General features: G+C 43.6%; 1 protein-coding gene and 1 long non-coding RNA gene across 4 annotated transcripts; one reads left to right on the forward strand and one right to left on the reverse strand.

The window, feature by feature from the left end:
- Positions 1 to 13,451: 13,451 nt before the first annotated feature.
- Gm30802 lies at positions 13,452 to 21,123 on the reverse strand. Its single transcript, XR_376868.3, has 2 exons — positions 20,766 to 21,123; positions 13,452 to 20,519 (listed from the first exon to the last, which is right to left on the reverse strand). It is a non-coding gene; the product is annotated as a predicted gene, 30802 (long non-coding RNA).
- Positions 21,124 to 21,135: 12 nt separating this feature from the next.
- On the forward strand, positions 21,136 to 22,712 carry Gm1673 (predicted gene 1673). Of its 3 annotated transcripts, none has more exons than NM_001310547.1 (4): positions 21,136 to 21,346; positions 21,460 to 21,599; positions 21,755 to 21,843; positions 22,601 to 22,712. In NM_001310547.1, exons 2-4 carry the CDS (start codon positions 21,482 to 21,484, stop codon positions 22,664 to 22,666), a joined length of 273 nt encoding a protein of 90 aa, NP_001297476.1. In that variant the 5' UTR covers positions 21,136 to 21,346; positions 21,460 to 21,481; the 3' UTR covers positions 22,667 to 22,712. The 3 variants fall into 3 exon arrangements, with proteins under 3 accessions (NP_001297476.1, NP_001297475.1, NP_001028630.2); NM_001310546.1 differs by having other exon boundaries at positions 21,136 to 21,342; NM_001033458.4 differs by having other exon boundaries at positions 21,136 to 21,267.
- Positions 22,713 to 23,357: the final 645 nt, after the last annotated feature.

Consider the following 23,357-nt stretch of genomic DNA (forward strand, 5'->3'; position numbering starts at 1 on the left):
AATTAAATTTAAAGAAACAAGGCACATAAAGATAAGAGGTATAAGGACACAGAGTTTTTGGACTCTATCTAAGGCAATTTTAAAGGATTCAAGGATAGAAACAAAAGGGAGATAAATGACACATTACCAATTATGATTACTATTACATTGGTAATCTTATTTTAATTCCTGATAGACAAGATGAGTTCTTATGCTTTCTCAAGGAAACATGCTTTAGAGAGACAAGGAAAAGAGAAAAATGAAAAAATGAAAACCATCCTTGGAAGAAAATTAGAAAAGTTTATAAATAAGACTGAGGAAGATTGGTCTCTGCTCCCTGACAATGGATCCTTTCTGCTTACTTGGACTGCCTGGTCAGGCCTCAGTGGGAGAGGATGTACCTAGTCCTGCTAGGACTAGATGTCCCAAGGTGCAGTGGTACCCAAGGTGGGTTTTGAGGAAAGGGAGAGGGGCAACAGAAGGAGAGATTTATATGGATGGGACTGAGAAGAAAGGAGGGAGGGGGCCTGTGATCAGGATTAAAGTGAATAAAAAAATGAGGAAGAGACTAAGATGATAGAGATACAAGAAAAGGAAAAAGGTGAAAAATGAAACAAGCCTTAGACATAAAGCTAGATCCCAGAGACCTGGGATCTTAGGAGCTCCCAAGACTCAATGGGGATGACCTTATTTAAAATGTCCAACAATGGGGAGATGGAACCTGAGGAAACAACTTCCAGTAGACAGATATGCCCACAACCATGAATCATGAGGCCACCCATCCATTTTCAAATTTTTGAACCAGAATTGTTTCTATCTAAAGGAAATGTTGGGGCAAAAATGGAGCAGAGACTGAAGTAAAGTCTGTCCAGTGACTAGCCCAACTGTGGTCCCATCACATTCACAGGCACCAACCCCAAACTTTGGGATACTATTACTGATTCAATATTCTACTTGTAGACAGGAGTCTAGGATGGCTGTCCTCTTAGAGGTTGTACCAGCAGCTGACTGAGACAGATGTAGCTACAGCCATCCATTGGACTGAGATCGGAGACCCCTATTCAAGAATTAGGGCAGTGACTGAAGGAGATGAAGGGATTGCATCCCCATAGGAAGAACAACAATATCAAATAGTCCAGACCCCTCAGAGCTCCCAGAGTATAAGCAAAGGGGCAGGAGATTGGGTGAAGAACTAGAGGGAGGGGGCTGGGAAGGGGAACACTATTTGGAGTGTAAATAAACAAAATAACTTAATAAAAACATATAAGAAAAAAGAAATAAAATTAGAAAAAACCCTATAAATAAAATTGAAGAAGGTACTAAGATAGAGACAGAGGAAGGAAGGCCAGCACCTACAGCAACAAGACTGAAAAAAGGCAGTCTATATCTGTTAGAAACCCTAAAGTAATTTTCCCAGCCTTGTTAAGAGAATTAAAAGGAGATGAAAGAAATCCACAGGGTTAGCAAGAATGTTGGTGACAACCTAGGGAGCACAAGATTTAAAAACATTGAAGGAAGCAATAATGACCTATGACTTACACTTACCAATATGTCAAACAGATACTTAATAACTGGGCTATGCAAAACTGTAGAGTTCCAAAAGATGGAGAGATTTGACGACAGCCATCTTAGAGTCTGGCCCTCAATTACAATAGCTAACCTGGTGGAAAGATGAGGATTCAGTCACTGAGCAACAGAACAGGACTAGAGGCATTGAAATTATCAAGGATCAGTTACCAGGTGAAGGTCCGCATTCTGAACTGAGAGTACAGATGACCTTGATGCTGCTCTCATAGAGCAAGGCTGTACAATAGCCCTAAATGCTTACAACAGGGACGAGCTGACTGGTTTACAAAGATAGCCCAGGGTTCAAATGGACCTTTCAATGACTTTTTACAAAGATTAACTACAGCCCTGAATAGAGCAGTATCAGATCCAAGTGCTAGAGAATTTTTGATTGGATCTTTAGCTTCTGAAAATGCTAATGCTGAATGCAAAAAAAGATATTAGACCATTAAGGGCCAGATCCACACCTCTTTATGAATGGACTAAAACTACTGAGGATATCGACTCTAATTCTCACAAGTTAGCTATGGTTGGATAAACAATTGCAGGAGATATAAAACCACAAAGCGCCACTGTTGTGGCTAAGAAAGATTAGGTCATTCCCTAAAGGACTGTTGACAAACAGTTTCTAAAGATAAATTCTTCTATAATAATAATAATGACTCATGAAGAAAGTTTCCTGTGAAATGTAGAACATGTGGAAAGGACATGTGTAGGCTCATAAATATAGATCATCTAAAGATATTTGAGGCAATTCCTTAATGTCGGGAAACTGACTAAGGGGCATCACTCAAGGCCCAACAAAAAACAACATGAGCCATTTTGTTTCCTGCACACCAAGGAAAGACTGTTCTGAAAAACAAAACAAAACAAAACAAAACAACACAACTAGAAAAATCAAAGCCTGGTAGGAGAAACAGAGCTGCTCAAGACTTAAACAAGCCATGTTACAGAGATGGAGCCACGCTTATGTCACAGAGATGGAGCCACTCCTATGGGTAAAGCAAGAGACTCTAAAGATACAAACAAACAAACAAACAACAACAACAACAAAAACAAAATCCCCCAACTGCTTTTAAATGGATTAAATGCATAGGCCCAAAAGATCAACTAGGAAAATTAAGGTCATATGTAGCTAATAAGGGCATAAATCTATGGGTAAAAGATCTATTGCAACAGTGGGAAGCAAAGATTAGCATTCCTCTAACTTCAGAAACAGGCTTTAAATGAGAAGTTCTGAAAAAACCTAGTGGGGAAACCCCTACTCAATTCCTGATTCAGCGTGCACCCAAGAATCACGAACAGAACAGAACAGAACAGAACAGAACAGAACAGAACAGAACAGAACACCTTGATGTAAAAACATGAGGTAGTTTAATGGTGGAGCTCTGGGTCGAAACATATCTTATGCAGGAGACAGTGGATTCAACCACGAGGCTTGGAAACTAGGGGTTTTTATAGAAAAGGGGCTGGGACTGGGGGAGGAATTGGCACGGTTTCACATGATTGGTTCATTTAAACATCAGCAGACTGTACATGCAGATAACATTTAACTTAGGTCAGAAGGGCGGGAGATAGGGAGGTGCTGGGACAGTCCAGCATGTCATTCTCTTTATCTTTATGGCCAAGCAGCCTCAGGAATGTCTTAACAATGGGCCTGCCCAGGCATGTCCTGGACTGTTCTGCTATGTTCTCAGCCCCAGGTTTCAAAGCTCACAAACAACTCTTTGGGCTATTTGATATCACAGGTCTCAAGTTTTATTTTCTTTCATTTCCTAATAAAGAAATTTAAAATGTTATTGAAGATAGACTAGCCATAAGTAGGATACAATAGCAGCTGACTCTTGAACTTCATATGGGGGAGCCACTGCTGGTAGATCAGTTGGCCTACCACTGAAGTAGCAAATGACAAGCCTGTGTGAATAGAACAATGACCATGACAAAAGAAATATTACAGGCACTAGAACAACTTTCCAAGAGCCACTGGAGGCTCAACATACAGAAAAGTCTACCAGCTCTTGGAACTCCCCTGCCTTTGTCATTAAAAAGAAATCAGGCAAATGGAGGATGTTGACAGATCTAAGAACAATTAGTAAAATCACTCAGATAATGAGCTCCTGACAGCCTGGAATCCCATTGCCTTCCTTGTTATTAAGGCATAGCCATTTATAGTGACTGAGTTAAAAGACTGCTTTTTCACAATCCCTTGCATGAACATGATATGGGAAGGTTTGCTTTCTCAGTACAACTTCAATAGAAATTGTCCAATAAAGAGACATCACTGGAGAAGTCTTGCCACATGGAATGCTGAAGAGTCCTTTCTTTTCTACCAGTGCCAACTCTCTCTCAGCCTCAGCTAATAATTTTCTTGGACTATCTAAATCATTATCACCTTGTAAGGTCTGAAATAAATTTCAATTTATGCCAATATTTTGTACCATAGCTGTTAGAGCTAATTCATAAGCACTTTTCTCAATCTATAATTTACCTTTATATGGATGATAGCTTATTGGCTGATTCAGATACAAATACCTTAGGGGGAAAAAATGTTTGACAAAGTAAAGAAAAGTTTGCCTTGCAGGGGATTATAAATTGTTCCTGAAAAGAGAAGATTCTATTAATTATCCAGGATATAAGATAGGTCTACAAAAGTACAGAGTACAGATAAAAATCAGATTTGAGTACAGAAGATAAAAATCAGAAGAGACCAATTGAGAATTCTTAATGATTTTCAAGAATTGTTGAGAGACATTAATTGGATAAAAGTCTCAAAATTGGATTAACTACTCAAGAGCTAAGTAATTTATTTCAAACCTTACAAGGTGATAATCACTTAAATGGTTCAGGAAAATTATTAGCTAAGGCTGAGAGAGATTTGGCCCTGGTAGAAAAGAAATAACAAGATGCACATATAGATTGTTTGGATCCAAAGAATACTTCTATTTTAGTTATTTTTCCTTCTATTCATTCTCCCACAGGAGAATTCATATGCAGAGAGAAGCTTATATCTTAAAATAAATACTTTTAGCACACAAACTTAGTAACAAAATTAAAGACATAAAAAAGGTTTCCAAATTGATTCTGAAAGGAAAAAAATGAGACTTTGTCACTTAGCACAAATAGACCCATTAGAAATTGTGGACCTTTTGCTAATGTACAAATTGCCTCATTCTTGGCAGAAAATGAACATTGGGAAAGGGCTAGAAGTAATTTTGGAGGCGAGATTAACAAAAAAATGCCCCCAAAGCAGGCGACTTCAGTTTATAAAAAGAACTAATTGGACCATCCCTCATATAGTGAAAGGGACACTGAGTTCTGGAGCCCCTATGTTCTGTAAGTAAGCTAGGAAAGGCAGGTTATAAGTCAGAAAAATAAATAAAATGGCCCAGAGCCTTATAATTCAGTTATAAATTACAGTTCTATGCCATCCTTATCATATTATTAAAATTTCAAGAATCAGCAGGGAGTGGTGGTGCACGCCTTTAATCCCAGCACTCGGGAGGCAGAGGCAGGTGGATTTCTGAGTTCGAGGTCAGCCTGGTCTACAAAGTGGGTTCTAGGACAGCCAGGGCTACACAGAGAAATCCTGTCTTGAAAAGAAAATTTTTTTTCAAGAATCTCTTAATACTGTTACTGACTCTCAATATGCAGAAAGAGCTGTTTTGCATATAAAGACTGCTGACCTTATTGAGGACAATTCAGTATTAACTTCAACTGTAGTTTATTCAACTATAACAAGTAATCAGAAATAGAAATCATACATTCTCAGTAGCACATATCAGATCCCATACAGGTCTTCCAGGGTTTCTAGCAAAAGGTAATTATGAAGTTGATCAGCTATTGATAGGAAATATACTAGGAGCTTCAAACCCACCATGTTAAGATCAAAGGCTTGAAGAAAGATTTATGGCAACAAGCCAGAGATACATACTCAGGATTTCAATGGGCCACTGCTCTACTTTCTTAAAAGGCTGATTTGATAATTACACATTTATTAGAATTTATGGCAATTATGGCACTACCTGTACAAATTAAGACTGACAGTGTTCCAGTATAGGTCTCTAGAAAAGTGATGTGAGTTTTTGCATATTATGGGTTTAGCACATAATCCTACAGGACATTCGTTGTGGAGAGAGCTAATCACACTTTATAGAAGATGCTAAACAAACAAAAAAGGGTAACAAAAACCCCAGAAATAGATTACATAGTACTTTATTAACTGTGAATTTTGTGAATGCTACTGAACGAAACCAACAGCTGCCAAGAGACATTGGATTATGGAAAACACTGCTGAACTAAAGCAGCCTGTTTGTATTAAGGATGTCCTAACTTCAAAATGTAGGAAAGGAAACGCGTTACATGGCGGGGGAAGCTGTGGATTCCTTCCAATTGATAAAAATCAGATTTGACAGGAGAGATGCTTTAAAGATCTTGGCTACAGAAAGAAAGAAATCAAGAAGAACAAAACAGATAAAATATATGCTGAGGTCACTGTATGGGAACCACTCTGGGACTGCCTCAGACATAAAAATGTCTCCAGCCAGGACTTCAGCTATGCATAACCAATAAATCTTGTTTGCTACAGAGTCCTCATGACTTCTCATGCCATCCTTTCAAATGTCATAGATAGAAATTTATATTACAGTTCGGTTATATAACCCAAACTAACTTATAAAGACAGATAGATGCCTTACCTGCTTGAACAGTGAGCAGAGAATCAGCTTTAACTGAACTGTGCACACTGCACACATATGCTACTGCAGAAAAGTGTATCACCTGTGAAAGTTTATATGCTTACAGACACCAGTGAAGCCAATGCAGCCCTGACAAGAGTCACCCTTGGGCAGGCTGACATATTTATTCCAGCAAACTGCTTAACCCTACCTCAGACTGCCTCAACACTGTCTCCTCAAAAATCTGTATCTGGGGGCAATTCAAAATGGCTAGCTAGATTGTCCAGCATTACAGGACTTCAGTTACGCCTTGAACTTTCTCAGCATGAGTAGACAGGACAGCAAATGCTACAGCTAGCTTTCTTAAGACTGATCAATACCCAAAAACTTTTTGGGTGTAGAGAGAATATATCGTGTGTTGTATGAATGCATCACTATTAAAAATATTAAATAAAATTCATTAAAATTTAATTAAATTAATTAAATTCTAATTAAATTAATTAAAGTAACTAATTTAGTTAATTAAAAACCTGGGTAGACTAGAAAGTGGGACATCTAGGAGGCAGAATTAATTCTGGAATAGAGCCAGGGCAAGAGATTTGCCCAGGAAGATGCTGAGACGGATGCATGGTACCTGCGCACAGGTGATCAGCCTTGCGGCAGAATGTAGATTAGAATAAATGGGTTACCTTGAGCTAGAGAAAGTACCCAAGGAGCTAAAGGGATCTTCAACCCTATAGGTGGAACAACATTATGAACTAACCAGTACCCCTGAGCTCTTGACTCTAGCTGCATATGTATCAAAAGATGGCCTAGTCGGCCATCACTGGAAAGAGAGGCCCATTGGACACGCAGACTTTGTGTGCCCCGGTACAGGGGAACGCCAGGGCCAAAGGGGGGGAGTGGGTGGGTAGGGGAGTGGGGGTGGGTGGGTAAGGGGGACTTTTGGTATAGCATTGGAAATGTAAATGAGCTAAATACCTAATAAAAAATGGAAAAAAAAAAAAAGAATAAATGGGTTACCTTAAGTTATGATTCTAGCCAGAGAAGAGCCTAGCTATATGGCCAAGGTATTTATGAATATACTTTCAGTCTGAATCTTATCTCTGCGATCATGGGGCTGGGAGGAAGAACCAGACCTAACTTCAACAAATGGGGCCCAACGTGCAGCAATTAGAACCCAAGCTCAAGCCGGAGAAGGCCCAGAGGGAAAGTCAGGCTGGCTGGACAAGAGCCCTGGTCTATTTAAAAAGGAACTAAAGAGACCAAAGCCTGAGGGCACAATAGCTGCGACTTCTCCCAAGAGCAACACAGTTACAAGTAAGCTAGAAAGAACTCACTCTGAAGCCACAGCCTAAGGAAGTGCAGAAGTATGGTGGGTTGGAAAGTCCTGGCCAGGACGGGCATTTGGCAGGACCAGGAGCCTTGAATTATCTGAAATGCGAGGCCTGGACTAGCAACAGCACACGGAACAAAATAAAAAGCCCCAGGGGCCTGCACTGGAATTACATTTAAAACTGGTAAATCCAAGTCCTTAGGGAGAAGTTTTGAGATGAAAAAAACAAAGAAGTTTTGTATAGTTGGGATGACATCGGATTCCATGTGATCCTGCTTTGCTTCCCGACATGCAAATAGCTGGTTTTTCAATGATTATAGTTTTGTATGCCATCTTTGGGAGAGATCAGAAGGATGAGGACTTGGAGAAAGATGAGACTAAGAAATGATATACTAGATTGGAGATTCAAACAGAGGTTGAAAGAATCTTTAAATCAAAATAGAAATCCAACCTCAAATTTACAATAACATTAAATACATAGTTCTAGACTGGAAGGTTCCACAGGGACTTGAGAAATTAGGATGGCAGCCCATAGAGATACAACATGCAAAGAATCCAGATGCTGACTAATGATGCTAACGTAAAGAAATGCCACACCATGGATTGTGTGCTTCATTTTATAGGGTTTGGAGAATTGAGATATGTATATGTGTTGATATATATTATACAGAAGACATGTCTGGAGTTCCAGTGGGCTTTTAGCTTGTGTTCTGAGAGAGATGATTCTGAGATTGCACATCTATTAGAGATAATGACTGTCTTTAGCATGCCTTTGCAAATTAAACTGATGATGCTCAGGCATCACCAATTAGAATACAACACTATTTACACATTATGACATAAAGCCTGTTGGAGATATACCTTATAGTCCTATGGGTCAAGACATTATAGGAAGACCTAACAGAACTTTCAAGGAAATGCTCATAAAACAGAAGGGGGTGTAGTATCTCCCACAGATGGTTTAAAATGTGCTTTGTTAACTTTACACTTTTTAAGTCAATAAAATAAATAGCACAAACTCTAAAACATACTGGATTTTAGAAAGAACGGCTGAATTAGATCAGCCTATAAAAGTCCTAACTCCAAAATGAAACAAAAGGAGGTATATCATGTTGGGGAGGACATTTTACATTTGTTCCAAAAGGAAAAGAAAAGCTATGTCTCCCATCCAAATTACTAGAAGGAAAATTTGACTAGGGAAGACCTGAAGATCTCAGCTACAGACAAGGAGAAAATCAAAAGGACAGAGATAATAATGTATATGCTGCTCTCTCTATTTGGGAACAATTCTAAACCCGACTGGGACATAAAAGGTCTCCAGCCCAAACTTGCTATGCATGCCTAATAGATTTTGCTGGCTACAGAATTCTCATCCTTATTTTCACAAGCCACCTGCTCAGATGAAAGTGGATGGTCATCTCTGGCTGAATTTTACAGCTTGTGCATTCCATACATTGTTGGTACAGAACTATGTATTACTTGTAAGAAAATATGTTTTCAGAAAACTACAACCAAGGAAGCTGCCCTAACAAGATCCACCCTTGAGGATGCTGGATCCTGCCTCAGACAGCTTCGATGGCATTCCTCAGGAGACTTGCTTCCAGGACAACTTCAAAATAGCTAGCTCACTTGGTCCAGCCTTACAGACTGATCCAGTTAGGACTTCACTTAAGCCTGAATTTTCAGCCATAGAGACTGGACAACTAATGCTACAGTTAGCTTTCTTAAGACTAACCATTTTTCTAATTTTCTTGGGTTCCCCCAAAGGAGTACTGTATCCAAAATTAGTGGAAGCAATTATATGAAGACTGTTGTCCCAATGACTTAAATTGGAATGGATGGGTTTTGGTCATTTTATGAGTTACAGACATATTGTCATTTCAGGAGATGGTTATAAACACAGTTATGGCCTTGGCTAGGGAGGAAACAAAATAGTGATCTTAGACTCAGGGATTTCTCTTTCCCTTCCGTTTCTTCATCATTCTTTCTTTCTTAGATAAAGGGAAGGAGGTTGAGAAGGAAAAGAGGAAATATAGAATTATCATATAGAAATAATAGAATAAAAGGATATATTATAGACTCTGCTCTTCTACTTAGGGCTATTGCTACTCTCAAACTTATTTTTGTTTACATTTATATGGATTATTGTATACCAATACAAGTTTAAGGTTTTCATTGGTATGTCTTTGTATATTAACACACAATTTAAGATTAATTTTATTACAACATAATGTATGTATGTTTCAACTCTTGCATAGGTATTATGCATATGCAACTCATTTAAAAAATACAAGGATTAATTCCAGTCCTTTTGATAGACGCTATTGCAAACTGTTAGGAATGGTTGAAAAATGCAAGTTAATTGTCAGACAGTTAAACTTATGGTCATGTCAGATACTAGCCTGGATTAGCACAAAAATATACATTCTTGGTAATTACAACAGATCATAAATAACTAGAAGACAATGTTTGTTTGTCCAGATATGCTATGGATAGATGGTCTTCAAAAACTTCAGAGACCCACAGAATATTGTAACTAATTTTTTCAAATGCCTATTTTTTTAGATTTTGTTTAATATATGTTTTATATTTAATATATATATTGAGTACACTGTCACTGTTTTCAGACACATCAGAAGAGGGCATCAGATCCTATTACAGATGGTTGTGGGCCACCATGTGGTTGCTGGGAATTGAACTCAGGACTTCTGGAAGAGCAGTCAGTGCTCTTAAACACTGAGCATTCTCTCCAGCTCTCAAATGCCTATTTTTAATGATGGTTCTGAAATGCTTTAACCTAACTTTTAGCCTACCACCCACCAGAGGTAGTGGAAAAGAAAGGATATGAGGCAGGGGATGGGGGAGGGGGAAGTAGACCTGTTTAGAAAGGTTCTTTAGAGCAACTCCCATCTGTGTTGTCTGGAAATTGGCAGTTCAGCTCACAGGTCAGCAGCAACAGCTCCATCCACTTGCAAACACTTCATGGATACATCAGTAGTCCAGTTTGGTAGAGTTGGGATAGAAAACAAATCAGCAGTGGTGGCACTACGTAGCAAAGACAGCCAGGCCTCAGCCTGGGCACTAATCAGCAGGAGGGAACCAGAGGGATACCAGGAGAAGTTCTTGGCTGTGTCTCTCTCAGGGAAGTGAAGATTAGCAAAGACTGGAGACCTACAAGTGTTGCATAGCTAGCTCTAGCCAAGCTCAGCCTGTCACTGTCCGTGGAGTTCTATTTATATGCTCAAAACATAAGGTGTCCTCCACAGGTCTTGCCTAGCACCTGTGTTGCTGCAGCACCATGTCTAGCCTCAGCTGACATTACCCTGCCAATCAGCTGGAGTCTGCAAAAGCATCAAGAAACTGCAGCACACCACCAGAAGTTTTTTGGTGCATTTCTCTCTATGGAGTCCTGCCAATGCATCTCAACTATGCAGTGTAAGGTGGACCAATACATGTGTGTCCTTAGTGACGAATCCTTCATCATGTGTCCTTTCACGTGCTTGTTTTAGCAGAGCATTTTCTCTCCTGTGTCTGCTTCAGTGAAACGTTCCTTCATGAGTTTGCCTTAGCCTTTCACCTGTGTCCACTTCAGGAAAACACTCCTTCACATGTTTGCCTCAGCAAAACACCATCCAACCAACTTTCCAAAGAACTCTTAAGTTTCCACTTAAGCATATGGCATTAAAAGATATTTTTATTAACTTAAGGCTTTTTGGACATTGAGACATGTCAGCTCCAGGCAGCACCCCTTTCAACTTGTGTAAGTGTATTATTTTTCAACCTACTTTAATAAAGGTTCAACCTCCCCTGTAGCCAAGAGGTAGTGGGAAAGAAAGGTTATTAGGATATAGGGGAAGTAGACCTGATTTGTTTGTTTGGTTGGTTGGTTTTTTGAGACAGGGTTTCTCTGTATATCCCTGGCTGTCCTGGAACTCACTCTGTAGACCAGGCTGGCCTTGAACTCAGAAATCCGACTGTCTCTGCCTCCCAAGTGCTGGGGTTAAAGGCATGTGCCACCACCGCCTGGCTAGTAGACGTGTTTAGAAATAGTTCTTTGGGGTGATTCCAATCTTCGTCATTCTCAGTCCAGTCCATTAGCAAACACCAAACATGAATCAGCAACTGTAGTCCAGTCCACTCAGCAGACACCACACACAAGTCAGCAAGGGCAGTTCAGTGCCGAAGAAAAAACAAGGCTCACCAACTGGCCTTGGCCTGAATCTGCTGAAGTGGCGAGAAGCCGCCGGAACCTCATGAGAAGTTCTTTGGTGAGCTTCTCTCTGTGAAGTCACCACAAGTGAAGTTCGGCAATACAAGGCAAGGCAAACCAATACATGTGTGCTGATCCCACTTCCGATTTGGAAGAAGATGATGAACAATCAAAGGACCTCCATTTGGAGATGGCTTCACTTTTGTTAAGCTAGTCCCTAGGCAAAGAAAATGCCCTAACTTCGTCTGCAGACAGAATGCTGTCCAGAGAGGACAAACAGATGCAGGGAAATCAACTGCTGGACTCTACCGAGACAGGGTAAGCAGGACCTTTATAATTACTGCCTCACAAAATGTCTGTCTTCTGGGGCAGAAGGCTAAAGGTGATTCTCCAACACTTTAGAGGTCATTGGGGATTGTCCAGGTAGGCAGCTGTCTCTGTCATTTGTGCAAGTTTTGGAAGCTGCATCCCTGCACTTCCTACATATGCAGGTAAGTTACTACTTTTCAGGTCTCTAATGGGGTTGAAGACTAGAGAGTCATAATCTTACTCTAAGCTAAAATTGTTTAGGATTTAAGGTGATGTTCCATGTCTAAGAAGATGTTTTTAGATTGATAATCCAAAATAGGATAAATAGAATTTTTCCTTAATTGTCAAATACTATGGACTGAAAATTGTTAATGTATATCATAACATATACTTTCATAATTATTATAATTATATTCAATTTATATTTGAAATAAAAAGAATCTTTTATTATACTAAAAGGAGGAATTGTAGAGAGATTATCTTGTGCATTGTATGGCTGCATCACCTGTCAATTAAAATCCTACAGCCTACAGGAAACGGTAGAACAGAAGGTGGCACAGCTGGGAGGCAGAAAGAATTCTGGGATAGGGCCAGTGTGAGAGATTTGCTCAGGAAAATGTTTGCATGGTACCTGAGCACAAGTAATCAGTCACGTGGCAGAATGTAGATTAGAAGAAATAGGGTAATGTAAGATTTGGTCTAATAAGAGAAATGCCTAGCTATATGGCCAAGGTACTTATAAATATATTTTGAGTCTGAATCTTATTTCTGGGAGCATGGGGCTGGGAGAAAGATCCAGACCTAACCTCTACATTTGGGGAGTCCCCAAAAGGAAAATAATTCCCCAAATCAGCAGGAACCAATTTTAAGAGAGCAATGGCCCCATTCCCAAAAGGCAGAATAAACTGATTTTGGTCATTTGATGGATTTGTTATAGTTAAAGGGAGGTTGGTTGCAAGGTGTTAATGGCCTTGGCCAGGGAGGAAACAAAATAAGGGAGGTTGGATTCAGGGATTTATTTTCTCTTTCTTTTTCTTTCCTCTCTCCTTCTTTCTTATCTAGTGTTAGAAGGAGAAAAAAGGGGGGCATATAGGAATACTACAGGAATAATAGAAATAAAGGGTAGATTATTGAATCTACTCTTTAACTACAGAACTATTACTAGCCAAAAACCTTACATTGGTATAGACCTTTGTATATTGATACAAAATTAAGGTTATATTTTAACACAATGTATTATGTATATATGTTTTAGTTCTTTTTAAGGTATTAAACTTACGCAATTCATTTAAAAATGGAATTCGTGTTCTAGTTCTAGAAAGCTGCTATTACAAACTGTTTAGAATATTTAAGAAATGCAAGTTAATCAAACTTATGGTCATGTTAGATACTAGTTTAGTTTATTACAGAAATATGATTCCAAGGTTGAACAGGTTTATATAGTTAGAAACAAGCAGTATTTGCCTATGTAGATGTGTTATAGATAGATGGTCTTCAAAACCCTCAGTGTTCTGGGTTTGAGATGACTGACCAAGAGAGAGACTCCACATGGAAGTTCTTCAGCGCTCATCATCTGCTTTGAAGTAGAATGGAGGGGCCACAAGGAACAGATCTGTCTCACTGTCAGAACAGGCTCGTAAGTAATAAAACATCTTTAAATGCCATTTTCTGTAGATCTCTGATGTTTTCTCTCCACCATTTCTTGATATTTTCAACTTTCTCTTTTACAAACCCCTTGACACAGTCACTTAAAAGCCAGCACCCTCTTGGTTCACTGTGGCCTTACCTCCCTGAGGGGCCCTGTTCCTGGTGTGTCTGATTTCTCTGCACATTACTCATTGCCTAGGACACTTCTCTTCTGGACTCAAGGCCTTGATTGACCATGTTGCTTCCAAGGTCATGAGGACCCACTTTAGCTGATGGCTGGAAGTATTACTGGTCCAGGGCCATCGCTAATATGCCCCACTTCACTTTCTCCTGACCACTCAATGATCATGAACTAGTAGCAGATAGAAACTGAGGAACCTGCCTGACTCCATTTTGAAGGCAGGATCTATTGTGCTGTATTGCTAAAAAAAAAAAAAAAAAAAAAAAAAAAAAAAAAAAAAACGTTTCCATTTACTAAGAGAGCTGAGTTTCTGTTTTTCAATCTGTTTCCTGGAGCCTGACCTGCCTGAACCCACGACCCTGACTTGATTTTGAGAACACCATGATCATCTGAGACCTTCCCTGTTCATGTGGTGGTGTGGTGTTTGTTGTTTGTTTGGGTTTTTTGTCTTTGTTTTTTGAGATTTTTCTGTGTTTCCTTTATTCCATCTCTCTCTTTTGTAAACCTACTTTGCAACTACTTGTGATTTTATTCCTTAAAAGGGTCCCAGGAAATGGATTTGGGACTGTTATCTTTGCCCAACTTAGGAGGCAGTTGCTACCCAGCTCTTCAGTGCACCCCAATAAAATCCAGCTTGCTTCATTCAAATTTGATTTAAAATTGTGGTAGTGGTCTTATTCCTTCCCAGCCTAAAGAGGTAGAAGCCTCAGTGAGTGCGGGAGGCTGCCAGGTTTCTCAGGAAGGGCCCATTCTCAGGGCTCCCTGGAGTCCCATAGATGCATGCTTCATAGACTCACACGTCACATCCCGCAGCCAGACAGGCACAGGCAATAGCTCGAAAGGGCAGCTTCCTGATTGAGTGGAGAATGGTAAACCTCTGACACCACACCCTCATCTCCCTACCCCCCAAAACATCACACAATGGGCAGTCTCTCTAAGCAGGTGGCCCCAAAACCAGTCCCCCAGAGACCCCATAACAGACCTGAATGCCCTAGATATTGGCAAACATTCTGAGGACCAAACTATTTCTTCGACCAATCCCACCCTTCTTGGATTAGATTTCTCAAAATCTACTTTAATAAGGTTTCTTCAATGTTCCCACCTTCCTTCTAGCCCACCACCTACCTGAGGTAGTGGGAAAGAAGGTTAACGGGGCAAAGGGTGAGGTGGGAACTTAAAGGCTCTTTTGAAAATCTGATGGATGGTGTTTTGCTGCAGCAAACATGTGAAGGAATGTTTCATTAAAGTGAACACAGGTGTTGAAGGCTACAGCGGACACCTGTACCCAGACCTTTCCAGCCCAGGCTGGGCTTCCCCTCCTAAGAGGTTCTTTCCTATACAATCCTAACGGAGGATGGTTCTGTGCACTGGGCATTCAGATGCTGATTTCTATGTCCAGACAGCTGGTTACAGTCTAGATGACAGCATAGTCAAGAAGCTCTGGTTTCATTATATAAAAATTTCTTTCCATCACCTCTGGTTGGTTAATGAAAGAGCTGCAATCACTTATAGCTGGGCAGATTCCAATCTATTATAACCCAACTAGGCTGCTACTGCCCAGCAAAATGGCCCTTTACCTGCATCTGTGTCTCGCCCTGGTTTGTCCTGGTTCATGTTTGTCTTCATGGCTACTTTCTCACAGCCATCTCAGTGAATCTGCCTGGTCTCTCCAAACCTTCTTCTCCTTGTGGTCCTCCACTGTGTTCTGGTCTCCCTTTGGATCTCTTCACTGGGATTAGAAGTTCTGCCCTATCTCCTCTCTCCAGCTAATTGTCTGATCAGCTCTTTTATCACCTGATGCTTTCACGCAGTACACAAGAGATTCTCTCTACATAATATAGACATTTTGTTCTCTCTCTCTCTCCATTTCTCTGTGTATACACTCTTTCTACCCCCTCTCCACTGTCTCCTTGTCTGCACGGTGATTTCTCTGGCCATATTCTTTGGGACCAGTGAACCCACCTGAGAGCTGGCCCCTGCTATTAGAACTTTTAGAGTTTAGAGCAAGGTTAGGCATGGGGCTTCCACACTAGGAAGTGACAAATGCTGGTCTGTAGCATGAAACTTCATGGGAGCTGTTGCTTTAAGGGAGCCTATATAGCTTGTGATTGATCCTTCTGTATACAGAAGGTGGGTTCTCTTCTTGGCTTCTCTGCTGTGTTGTCACACAGCATGGGGACTTACCAGGGACTAGTGCCATGCTTTTCAGCCTTCAAAACTGTAAGCCAAACAAACCTCTTTTCTTCCTAAAGCACCCAACTTCATGTTTTGTTATAGCAGTGGAAACAAGGCATCTAAGGAAAGAAGTAGTTACGGAACCTGAAGATACAGAGGATATGACCTGGTAGGATTAGTGTCCTAATGAGGCCATGTGGTAGTGTGGGGTGGGCAGAGGGGTATGAGAAATGCCACAGAGATGGTGACCTTAGCTGCATACAATGGGCAGGGGGAAGTGTGGCAAAAGATGTTGACAAGGTGGTGACCTTGAAGCTTTGAAGTTATGACAGAGACTTCTAGAAATAGGATGGGAACTGCAGACATGTTGGGGTATGGTTACAAGGGTCCTGTGGCCACAGATTTCCAGAGAAACCAGGAAGGTCAAGCACACAGGGAAAGATGTAAAAATATGTTCTTCCATGCAGAAAGCGAGTAACTGGTGGTGACTAACAGTTGGGTGGTGATCTATGTTATCTGTTGGTCCAGGCCATATTAAGCTCCCACAACCAGGACCAGAGATGCCTAATAGCCCAAATGACCGCAACACTATCTGTATGACCAAGACAAGGCTAGATCTTTCCTTAGGTCCTTAAGCTAGTACAGGTTTCTTATCTCTAGAACCCATCTTCTTGGAAGAAAGGACATTTACCCTGAGTGATTTTCAATATAATTACGGTTCCTTGTGCATTGAGGGTTGTATTACAACAGGAAACTTAATTCCAAATCATAATTATATATAATTAAGAAATTATTTCTTAAATATACTGGCAATAAGCCCCTAGCATGGGGTTGCCTTGGTCATGTCTCTTCACGCAATAGAACAGTATCTAAGACCCTCTAGAAGGTTTTATCCAGGTTGATAAAGTCAGTCTGAACTTTCATTCCCACCTCTTTGTGGTTCATTTCCCTGCCTGACACCTGCAGAGCCACACCCTCCCCATCCCACTGCATGGAGAATGTGAACAGAGGTGGGGGAACCGACAGTGATTTGAAAAGTTCTTCTGTATTAGTAGCAGTTTACAACAGCAAAGAGGTGGAAGCAACCCAAACAATGAATGGGTAGGCAAGGTCTGAATGAAAATGGCTCCCATATATTTGTATGCTTAGTCTACAATTCATGAACTGTATGGAAGGATTTGGGGGGGGGGAGTGTCCTTAACGGAGTAGGAGTAAATATGGCCTTGTTGGAGGAAGTATATCCCTAGGGATGAGCCTTGAGGGTTCAAAGGTCCACAGCAGGCCCAGTATCTCTCTTTCTTGTTGCCTGCTGCCTGTGCATCAGGATGTAAAGCTCTCAGCTGCTGCTCCAGTGCCATGCCTGCCTGCCTGCCTGCCTGCCTGCCACCATGCTCCTGCCATGATGATAATGGACTGCCATGCACACTCCAGTGAAGTCTGCTTGACAGGCTGAGAAGCCTGGGAGCACTCACGAGGCATAGAGTTTCAAAAGGAACTCACCTCCTGGAGCTTTGGCATTCTCATTAACCCGTATACTCACACCCTATCCCCATGTTAGTCTAGTGTATGGATCCACGTGCTCTCTTTTAGTATTATTTTATTATAAGTGCCTTTTAAGATTGAATTCTGACATAGCTAAGCCTTCACCAGTGTTCCAATGTCCTAGAAAGTCCTTGAGCTGACAATGGGCTTGGAATTCAGTAAGAATGTTGCCTATTCAGTGACATTCAGAATTGCCTCTGGTATTACACTATCACTTAGAATAAAAGCCAAGTCACTTCCATATACAGGAATTTACAATGGTTTAGGAAGTAGATCAGGCTGTGGTTTTAGAGTATTGCATTATTCATGAGATGGTTAGCTAGAGCAGAACTCCCTAATTAGAACCATGACTTGGGTGTGAAAGCCCTTGCCCTAGGAGTGTAAAGACCTCACACCTGGCTTCTAAGACTATGGCTGACCTTAAAGCTGACTTTATTTCAGTTGTTTTATTGCCCAGTTCCTGCCACTCTTTGTGTTTACATTCCTTTGTTTTGTGTAGGAGTCATTAAGCATCCGGTAACCTCATTTGTACCTTACTGATGTGTCACCTAACTTCCCTATTTTCTTCTGTATAAAGTTTGATGCTCAATTTGACATTACATTCAGATTCTACACAACCTCTGGTGTTGCATCTGTCTGTCATTCGCCAACTCCTTGCCCATCTACAACTAGAGACCCGTTCTATGCAGACAAGGGACTCAAGAGGGTCTGCGGTAATAGACGAACCCTCAAGCAAGCTTTCTCTGTACGCTGCCTTGGTCATGTATCTTCACAGCAATAGAACAGTAACTAAGGCACAAGGTATGACATGTTCACTGTGGAATACTACTCAGCTTTTCCACAGAATGAGATTCTGTCACAAACCACAGCATAGATGTGAAATAGTCTGGGGGGCGGGTTCTGGGCTGTCTGCTCTCCAGGGCACTTGGCCATCCTGCTTCCCTCAGCTGAAACAGAACCACCCTGCCACTGTCTGTCTGCCACCAAGCATGGCGACCCGGTCTCCACACAAAGAAGTTTTAAGTAGATGATAAAATGACAGGCAGTGGTGGTGCACGCCTTTAATCCCAACACTTGGGAGGCAGAAGCAGGTGGATCTCGTGAGTTTGAGGCCAGCCAAGGTTATAAAGTTAGTTTCAGAACAGTCAAGGCCAAACAAAGAAACCTAGTCTTGAAAAACAAACAGAACAAAACAAGTATATGGTAAAAACCACGGAGCATATATTTGCATTTTCAGGTATCTGATAATGTGGCTTTAATTACATACACATTACTGTGCAAATATAATCATATCTATCTCCAGAACTGTCATCTTCCCAGACAGATACTTCCCCTCTACATGACCCTTGGCACATGACAAGGGTCCACTCCTGTCTCTAATGGAATTGAAGACTCTGGGACCTCTAGTGAGGGAGTCATGGTGTATTTTCCCTTCACTTTTTAAAAGTTTTTATTGTGGTGTAGGGGCATGCATGGTGTGTGTGCACAAACATAGCATGTGCATATAAGGTCAGAGTGCAACTTTCTGGAGTTAGTTCTTGCTGTCCACCATGGGTTCTAGAGTGTGAACTCAGGTAGTACGGCTTTTGTGATGTCTTAGTTGGTGTCCTATGGCTGTGAAGAGACATCATGACCATGTAAAGTCTTACAAGAATAAGCACTGAATTGGGGCTTGCTTAGTTTTACTAGTTTAATCTACTGTTATCATGAGAACACACAGGCAGACATGGCACTGGAGAGGTAGTGAGAGTTCTACATCCAGATCGGCAGGCAGCAGAGAGAAACTGGGCCTGGCTTGGGCTTTTGAAACCCTAAACCCAGTGACACATTGTCTCTAACAAGGTCACACCTCCTAATTCCTCTCAAACAGTGCCACTCTGTGATGACCAAGCATTCAAATGTATGAGCCTGTGGGTGGAGCCATTCCCATTCAAACCACCACGCATGAGAAGTAGTTTTCACTGCTCACCTATCTTGCTGGCCCTAAGCTGTCCGGTCTTAACTGGTTACATATGAGATTGGCCCAACCTGGGCTGGTGGCAGGTGGACAATGTTAGGGTGGCTCTGAGGTAAGTGGGATGGCTAAGGGCCCTGGAAAGGGGCTAGCTCAGAGCCTGCAAAGCAGCAGGGTATTCGAGGGAAACTATCACCAAAACGTGGTATGTCTCCTCCAGGCTGAGAATATTGATCCCGCTGACAAGACCACTTGCCATTTGAGTTTATTCAATGGGGGAGCGGGAGGGGGAGGAGGAGGGGGACCCAGTCAGGGTCAAATTCCTAAGGGTTGTCAGCTGCTGGCCCCAAGCGGACAAATGAAGAAGGGGAGGGCAACAGGCTGAGTGAGGATGAGGAAAGTGGGAGCCCAAAAGGAGAAGAACAGACAGGTTTGTGTGAACTTATCACCTCAGCTAACTGCCCTAGGTGACCTGCCCTAGGTGACCGAGCTGCAACCTTCCTGGAACCTGGTGGTGATTGTGGAGACAGAGAGTCAAAATGATCTTGGGCTTGCTTAAGTCCTTTAATATTTACTGTAACTTGTCTGTCTGACTTGGCATCCCGGCGACCAATATATTTCCCAGAATATATCACCAAGTGTCCCCCGACCATAAAACTAGGGCTCACATTTTGAAACTCATGGGAGAGATCCCACCTGGGAGATACACCAAGTTGTCTGGCCCTGGGCAGACACCAAGTTGTTCTCAGCCCTGGGCACTCACGTGGTTTAGAATAAACCAGTCTTTCCTGTCACCGCTGACTTTCTGGGTCACTTTTGCGTGAGTTGAATAGAAATCTCAGTGGTTTTTCTGAAAACTGTGTGTGTGGTGTGCCTGGGAACAATCAACTGCGCGGTGACTCACCTGGATCTTCCAGCGTGGCTCATGGTCATGGTCAGTCTAGATCCTGGAATGAAACAGATCGGAAGGGAGAATATATGCCTAAACTGCGGAAGAGTGGGAGGGAGCCCCACCCCCACCCCCAGAGCCTCGCTTTCCAAGGAAAGGAGAGTTCCTCTGGCACACAGATGCGGCTGTGCATGGTGGTGGAGACACCGTGACAGGACAGGACAATACTGTGACAAACCAGTGTGGCGCAGCGCCCCAAGCCCTCTCCTGATTCCCACCCCCACCCCCACCCCCACCCCCGCACCCATCGCGAGGTTCCCAGGCTTTAGCCAGGACAATCAGGAAACCACACTCCCTCAGCTTGGGCGCGCTGTTCCCCGCCGGCTCGAGTCTGGCTGCCAGGGTTGGTCTCCCACACGAATGGGCCTTGGAGGGACGCGAGGTCGAAATCAGCGGCGGCCAGGAACTGAACGGTCACTGTGGAGGCCGCAGGGAGGATGAGGGGAGCATGTAGGTCCTGGGCAGGAGCTGGCCGAGGACTGAGCGCGCGGCCAGAGTGACAAGGTCGCAGTAGGCACCCTCAACTGATCTCCGGTGTCCTCAGCTGCACCCCTACGCGGATGCACCACGGAGCCTCGCGCAGAGGGAAAGCAGCCAGAGCCAGGCGCGCGCGGCCGCGGTGTTTCTATGACGACGACGTCAGGGGGCCCCGGGTGGGGTCGGCTTGGGCGCATGCGCGCGCGTGCGGGTCGCGGTCGGTCTTCCCGAGTCGCCCGCGCTGCTTGTTCGCGGTTCCTTGAACCGCGGTAAGGGTGGGGTGGTGTCCACGGGGCCCAAGGCAGGGTGGGACTGGGCTAAGCGCACCTGAGCTCGCGGGACACGTGAGTAAGGCTGGGCTGTGGGTGGCGGGCTGTGGGTGGGCGTGGCCGGGGCATCACCAGTGGAACGGTTCGGGGTGCAGCCAGGTGCGCGGCGCCGCTGACCGCTACTCGCTGCAGGGCGGCCTGGGCTCCTTCTGCCATGGCCCCCGCGCTCAGGTCCTTGCTGTCGCCACGGACTTTACTGCTGCTGCTGCTGAGCCTGGCGCTGCTGGGCGCCCGCGCCGAGCCCGCCACCGGGAGCGCTGTCCCCGCTCAGAGTAGGTGCCCGCGGAGGGGGCGTGCGGGAGGCGTCTTTGTTTCCTGAGCGGTCACTTCTTGGGTGGGAACTGGAGGGCGGGCGACAGGGACCGGGACGCCCTGGCAGTGGCTTGGTCTGTCCACCCTCACGTGACGCTGATTCGCGTCCCCGCAGGCCGCCCGTGCGTGGATTGCCACGCATTTGAATTCATGCAGCGCGCCCTTCAGGACCTACGGAAAACCGCCTACAGCCTGGACGCACGGGTGAGTATACAAGGTCAGGGAGGTCTGAGTTTGGCCTGTAGGCACCCCAAGATGTAGCCACTTTAGGGATCTGGATCTAGGTCTCACTTGAAAACGCCCCCATGCCCAGCGCCAAGATCTCGGGATCCTATGTCCTGAGACTTGTGTACTCCAGGGATGTGTATCCGTAAACTAGGATCTCCAGTGAGAGATGAGCCCAGAGTAAGAAGAAACAGGCTGTGGCACAGAGTCTATGGTGTGTGACAAATGGAAAGCTAAGTTGGACCAGAGATCTGGGTGTTTGTCCTGGAGTCTTAGGTCCTCAGAGGTTGGGTGAACTTGGATCTCTCAATCCCTGGAATGTAGCCAAGGGAGTTGACCTTGTACAGAGAATTGTTGGAAGCAGGAAGAAGGAAAGATCCCACCTGCACGGTCAGAAGGACACTCCCCACAGTGGTGTCTCTCCCCACTTCTCAGTGAGCAGGCATCCACTCCTTTGTGGATTGTGGGGCCAGAGTTCATGCTTTGAGTATCCATGTGAGTTGAAAGATGGCTGGAGTGGTTATTCTGGCGTAGGGATGAGTGTGAGGAGGGACCCCAGCGATGGGAGCTACTATGGAGGGGATGGAGGTGATAAAGCACTGAAGGGTAGAGAGGGGCAAGGTGAGGTGGCTTGGAAGTCCCAGCAGGGTACCCAGATGAAAGTGGAGGAGCCAGGAAGGCCTGGGAAGGAGGAGAGCTCTGTCCCATCCTTATGCTGCCTCTGGTTTCTTTGCAGACGGAGACCCTCCTGCTGCAGGCTGAGCGCCGGGCTCTGTGTGCCTGCTGGCCAGCTGGACGCTGAAGATCTTTGGCCAGTGATATTCCTTGTCAATAAATGCCTGCTAGCATGCCTGTGTCCTGTATTTTGCTCTGGCCACCAGAGCCCCCATGTTGCCCTGTTAGGGCCCTCTCTAGGTCTTGGTTTTTCTGTTACAGGTGATAGGGAGCTGTTTGGTACTGTCCCGTAGAAGCACCCTGCTGAGGTGTGCTTGCCTGTCCATGCACACACTTGGCACTGACAGTGAATTGGCCATCTCAGACCTGTCTCAGCCAGCATGCTCTTGTTTGGAGGCCAGAGGGTCTTGATACTGGCCTGTCCCTTCTGAGTTCCCTAAGGCCTCTCTGTACTGGAGTGGGCATGGCTTTGTGGAAGCTGAGCTCTGGAACCCTTACCTAGGGCTTCTGCAGGAGGGAGCAGCAGTGAACAGCAGGCAGTGGGCTAACATACCTTCCAGGAGGGTTCTATCTGAAGCCCCAAGCTTGGCTCCTGGGTACTCTAATAAGAACTTCTGGGTGGGAGTTAGTGGTCCCTCTTATATTGGCACATAGATGCCTAGCAGTAAACCTCAGACAAAGTGAGGATAGCTCTCTCCTTTTTCCCAAACTTTTGCAAAGTTTGTGCAAGTGAAGTTAAAGTTTTTCCACCCTTAAATCAAGATAGGGCGCGTGCACATGCGATTGGAAACACTTCCAGGAGCTCATCAGGGCTGAGG

The sequence above is a fragment of the Mus musculus genome, chromosome 5 (assembly GCF_000001635.26).
Source record: "Mus musculus strain C57BL/6J chromosome 5, GRCm38.p6 C57BL/6J".
NCBI classification, from domain to species: Eukaryota; Metazoa; Chordata; class Mammalia; order Rodentia; family Muridae; genus Mus; species Mus musculus.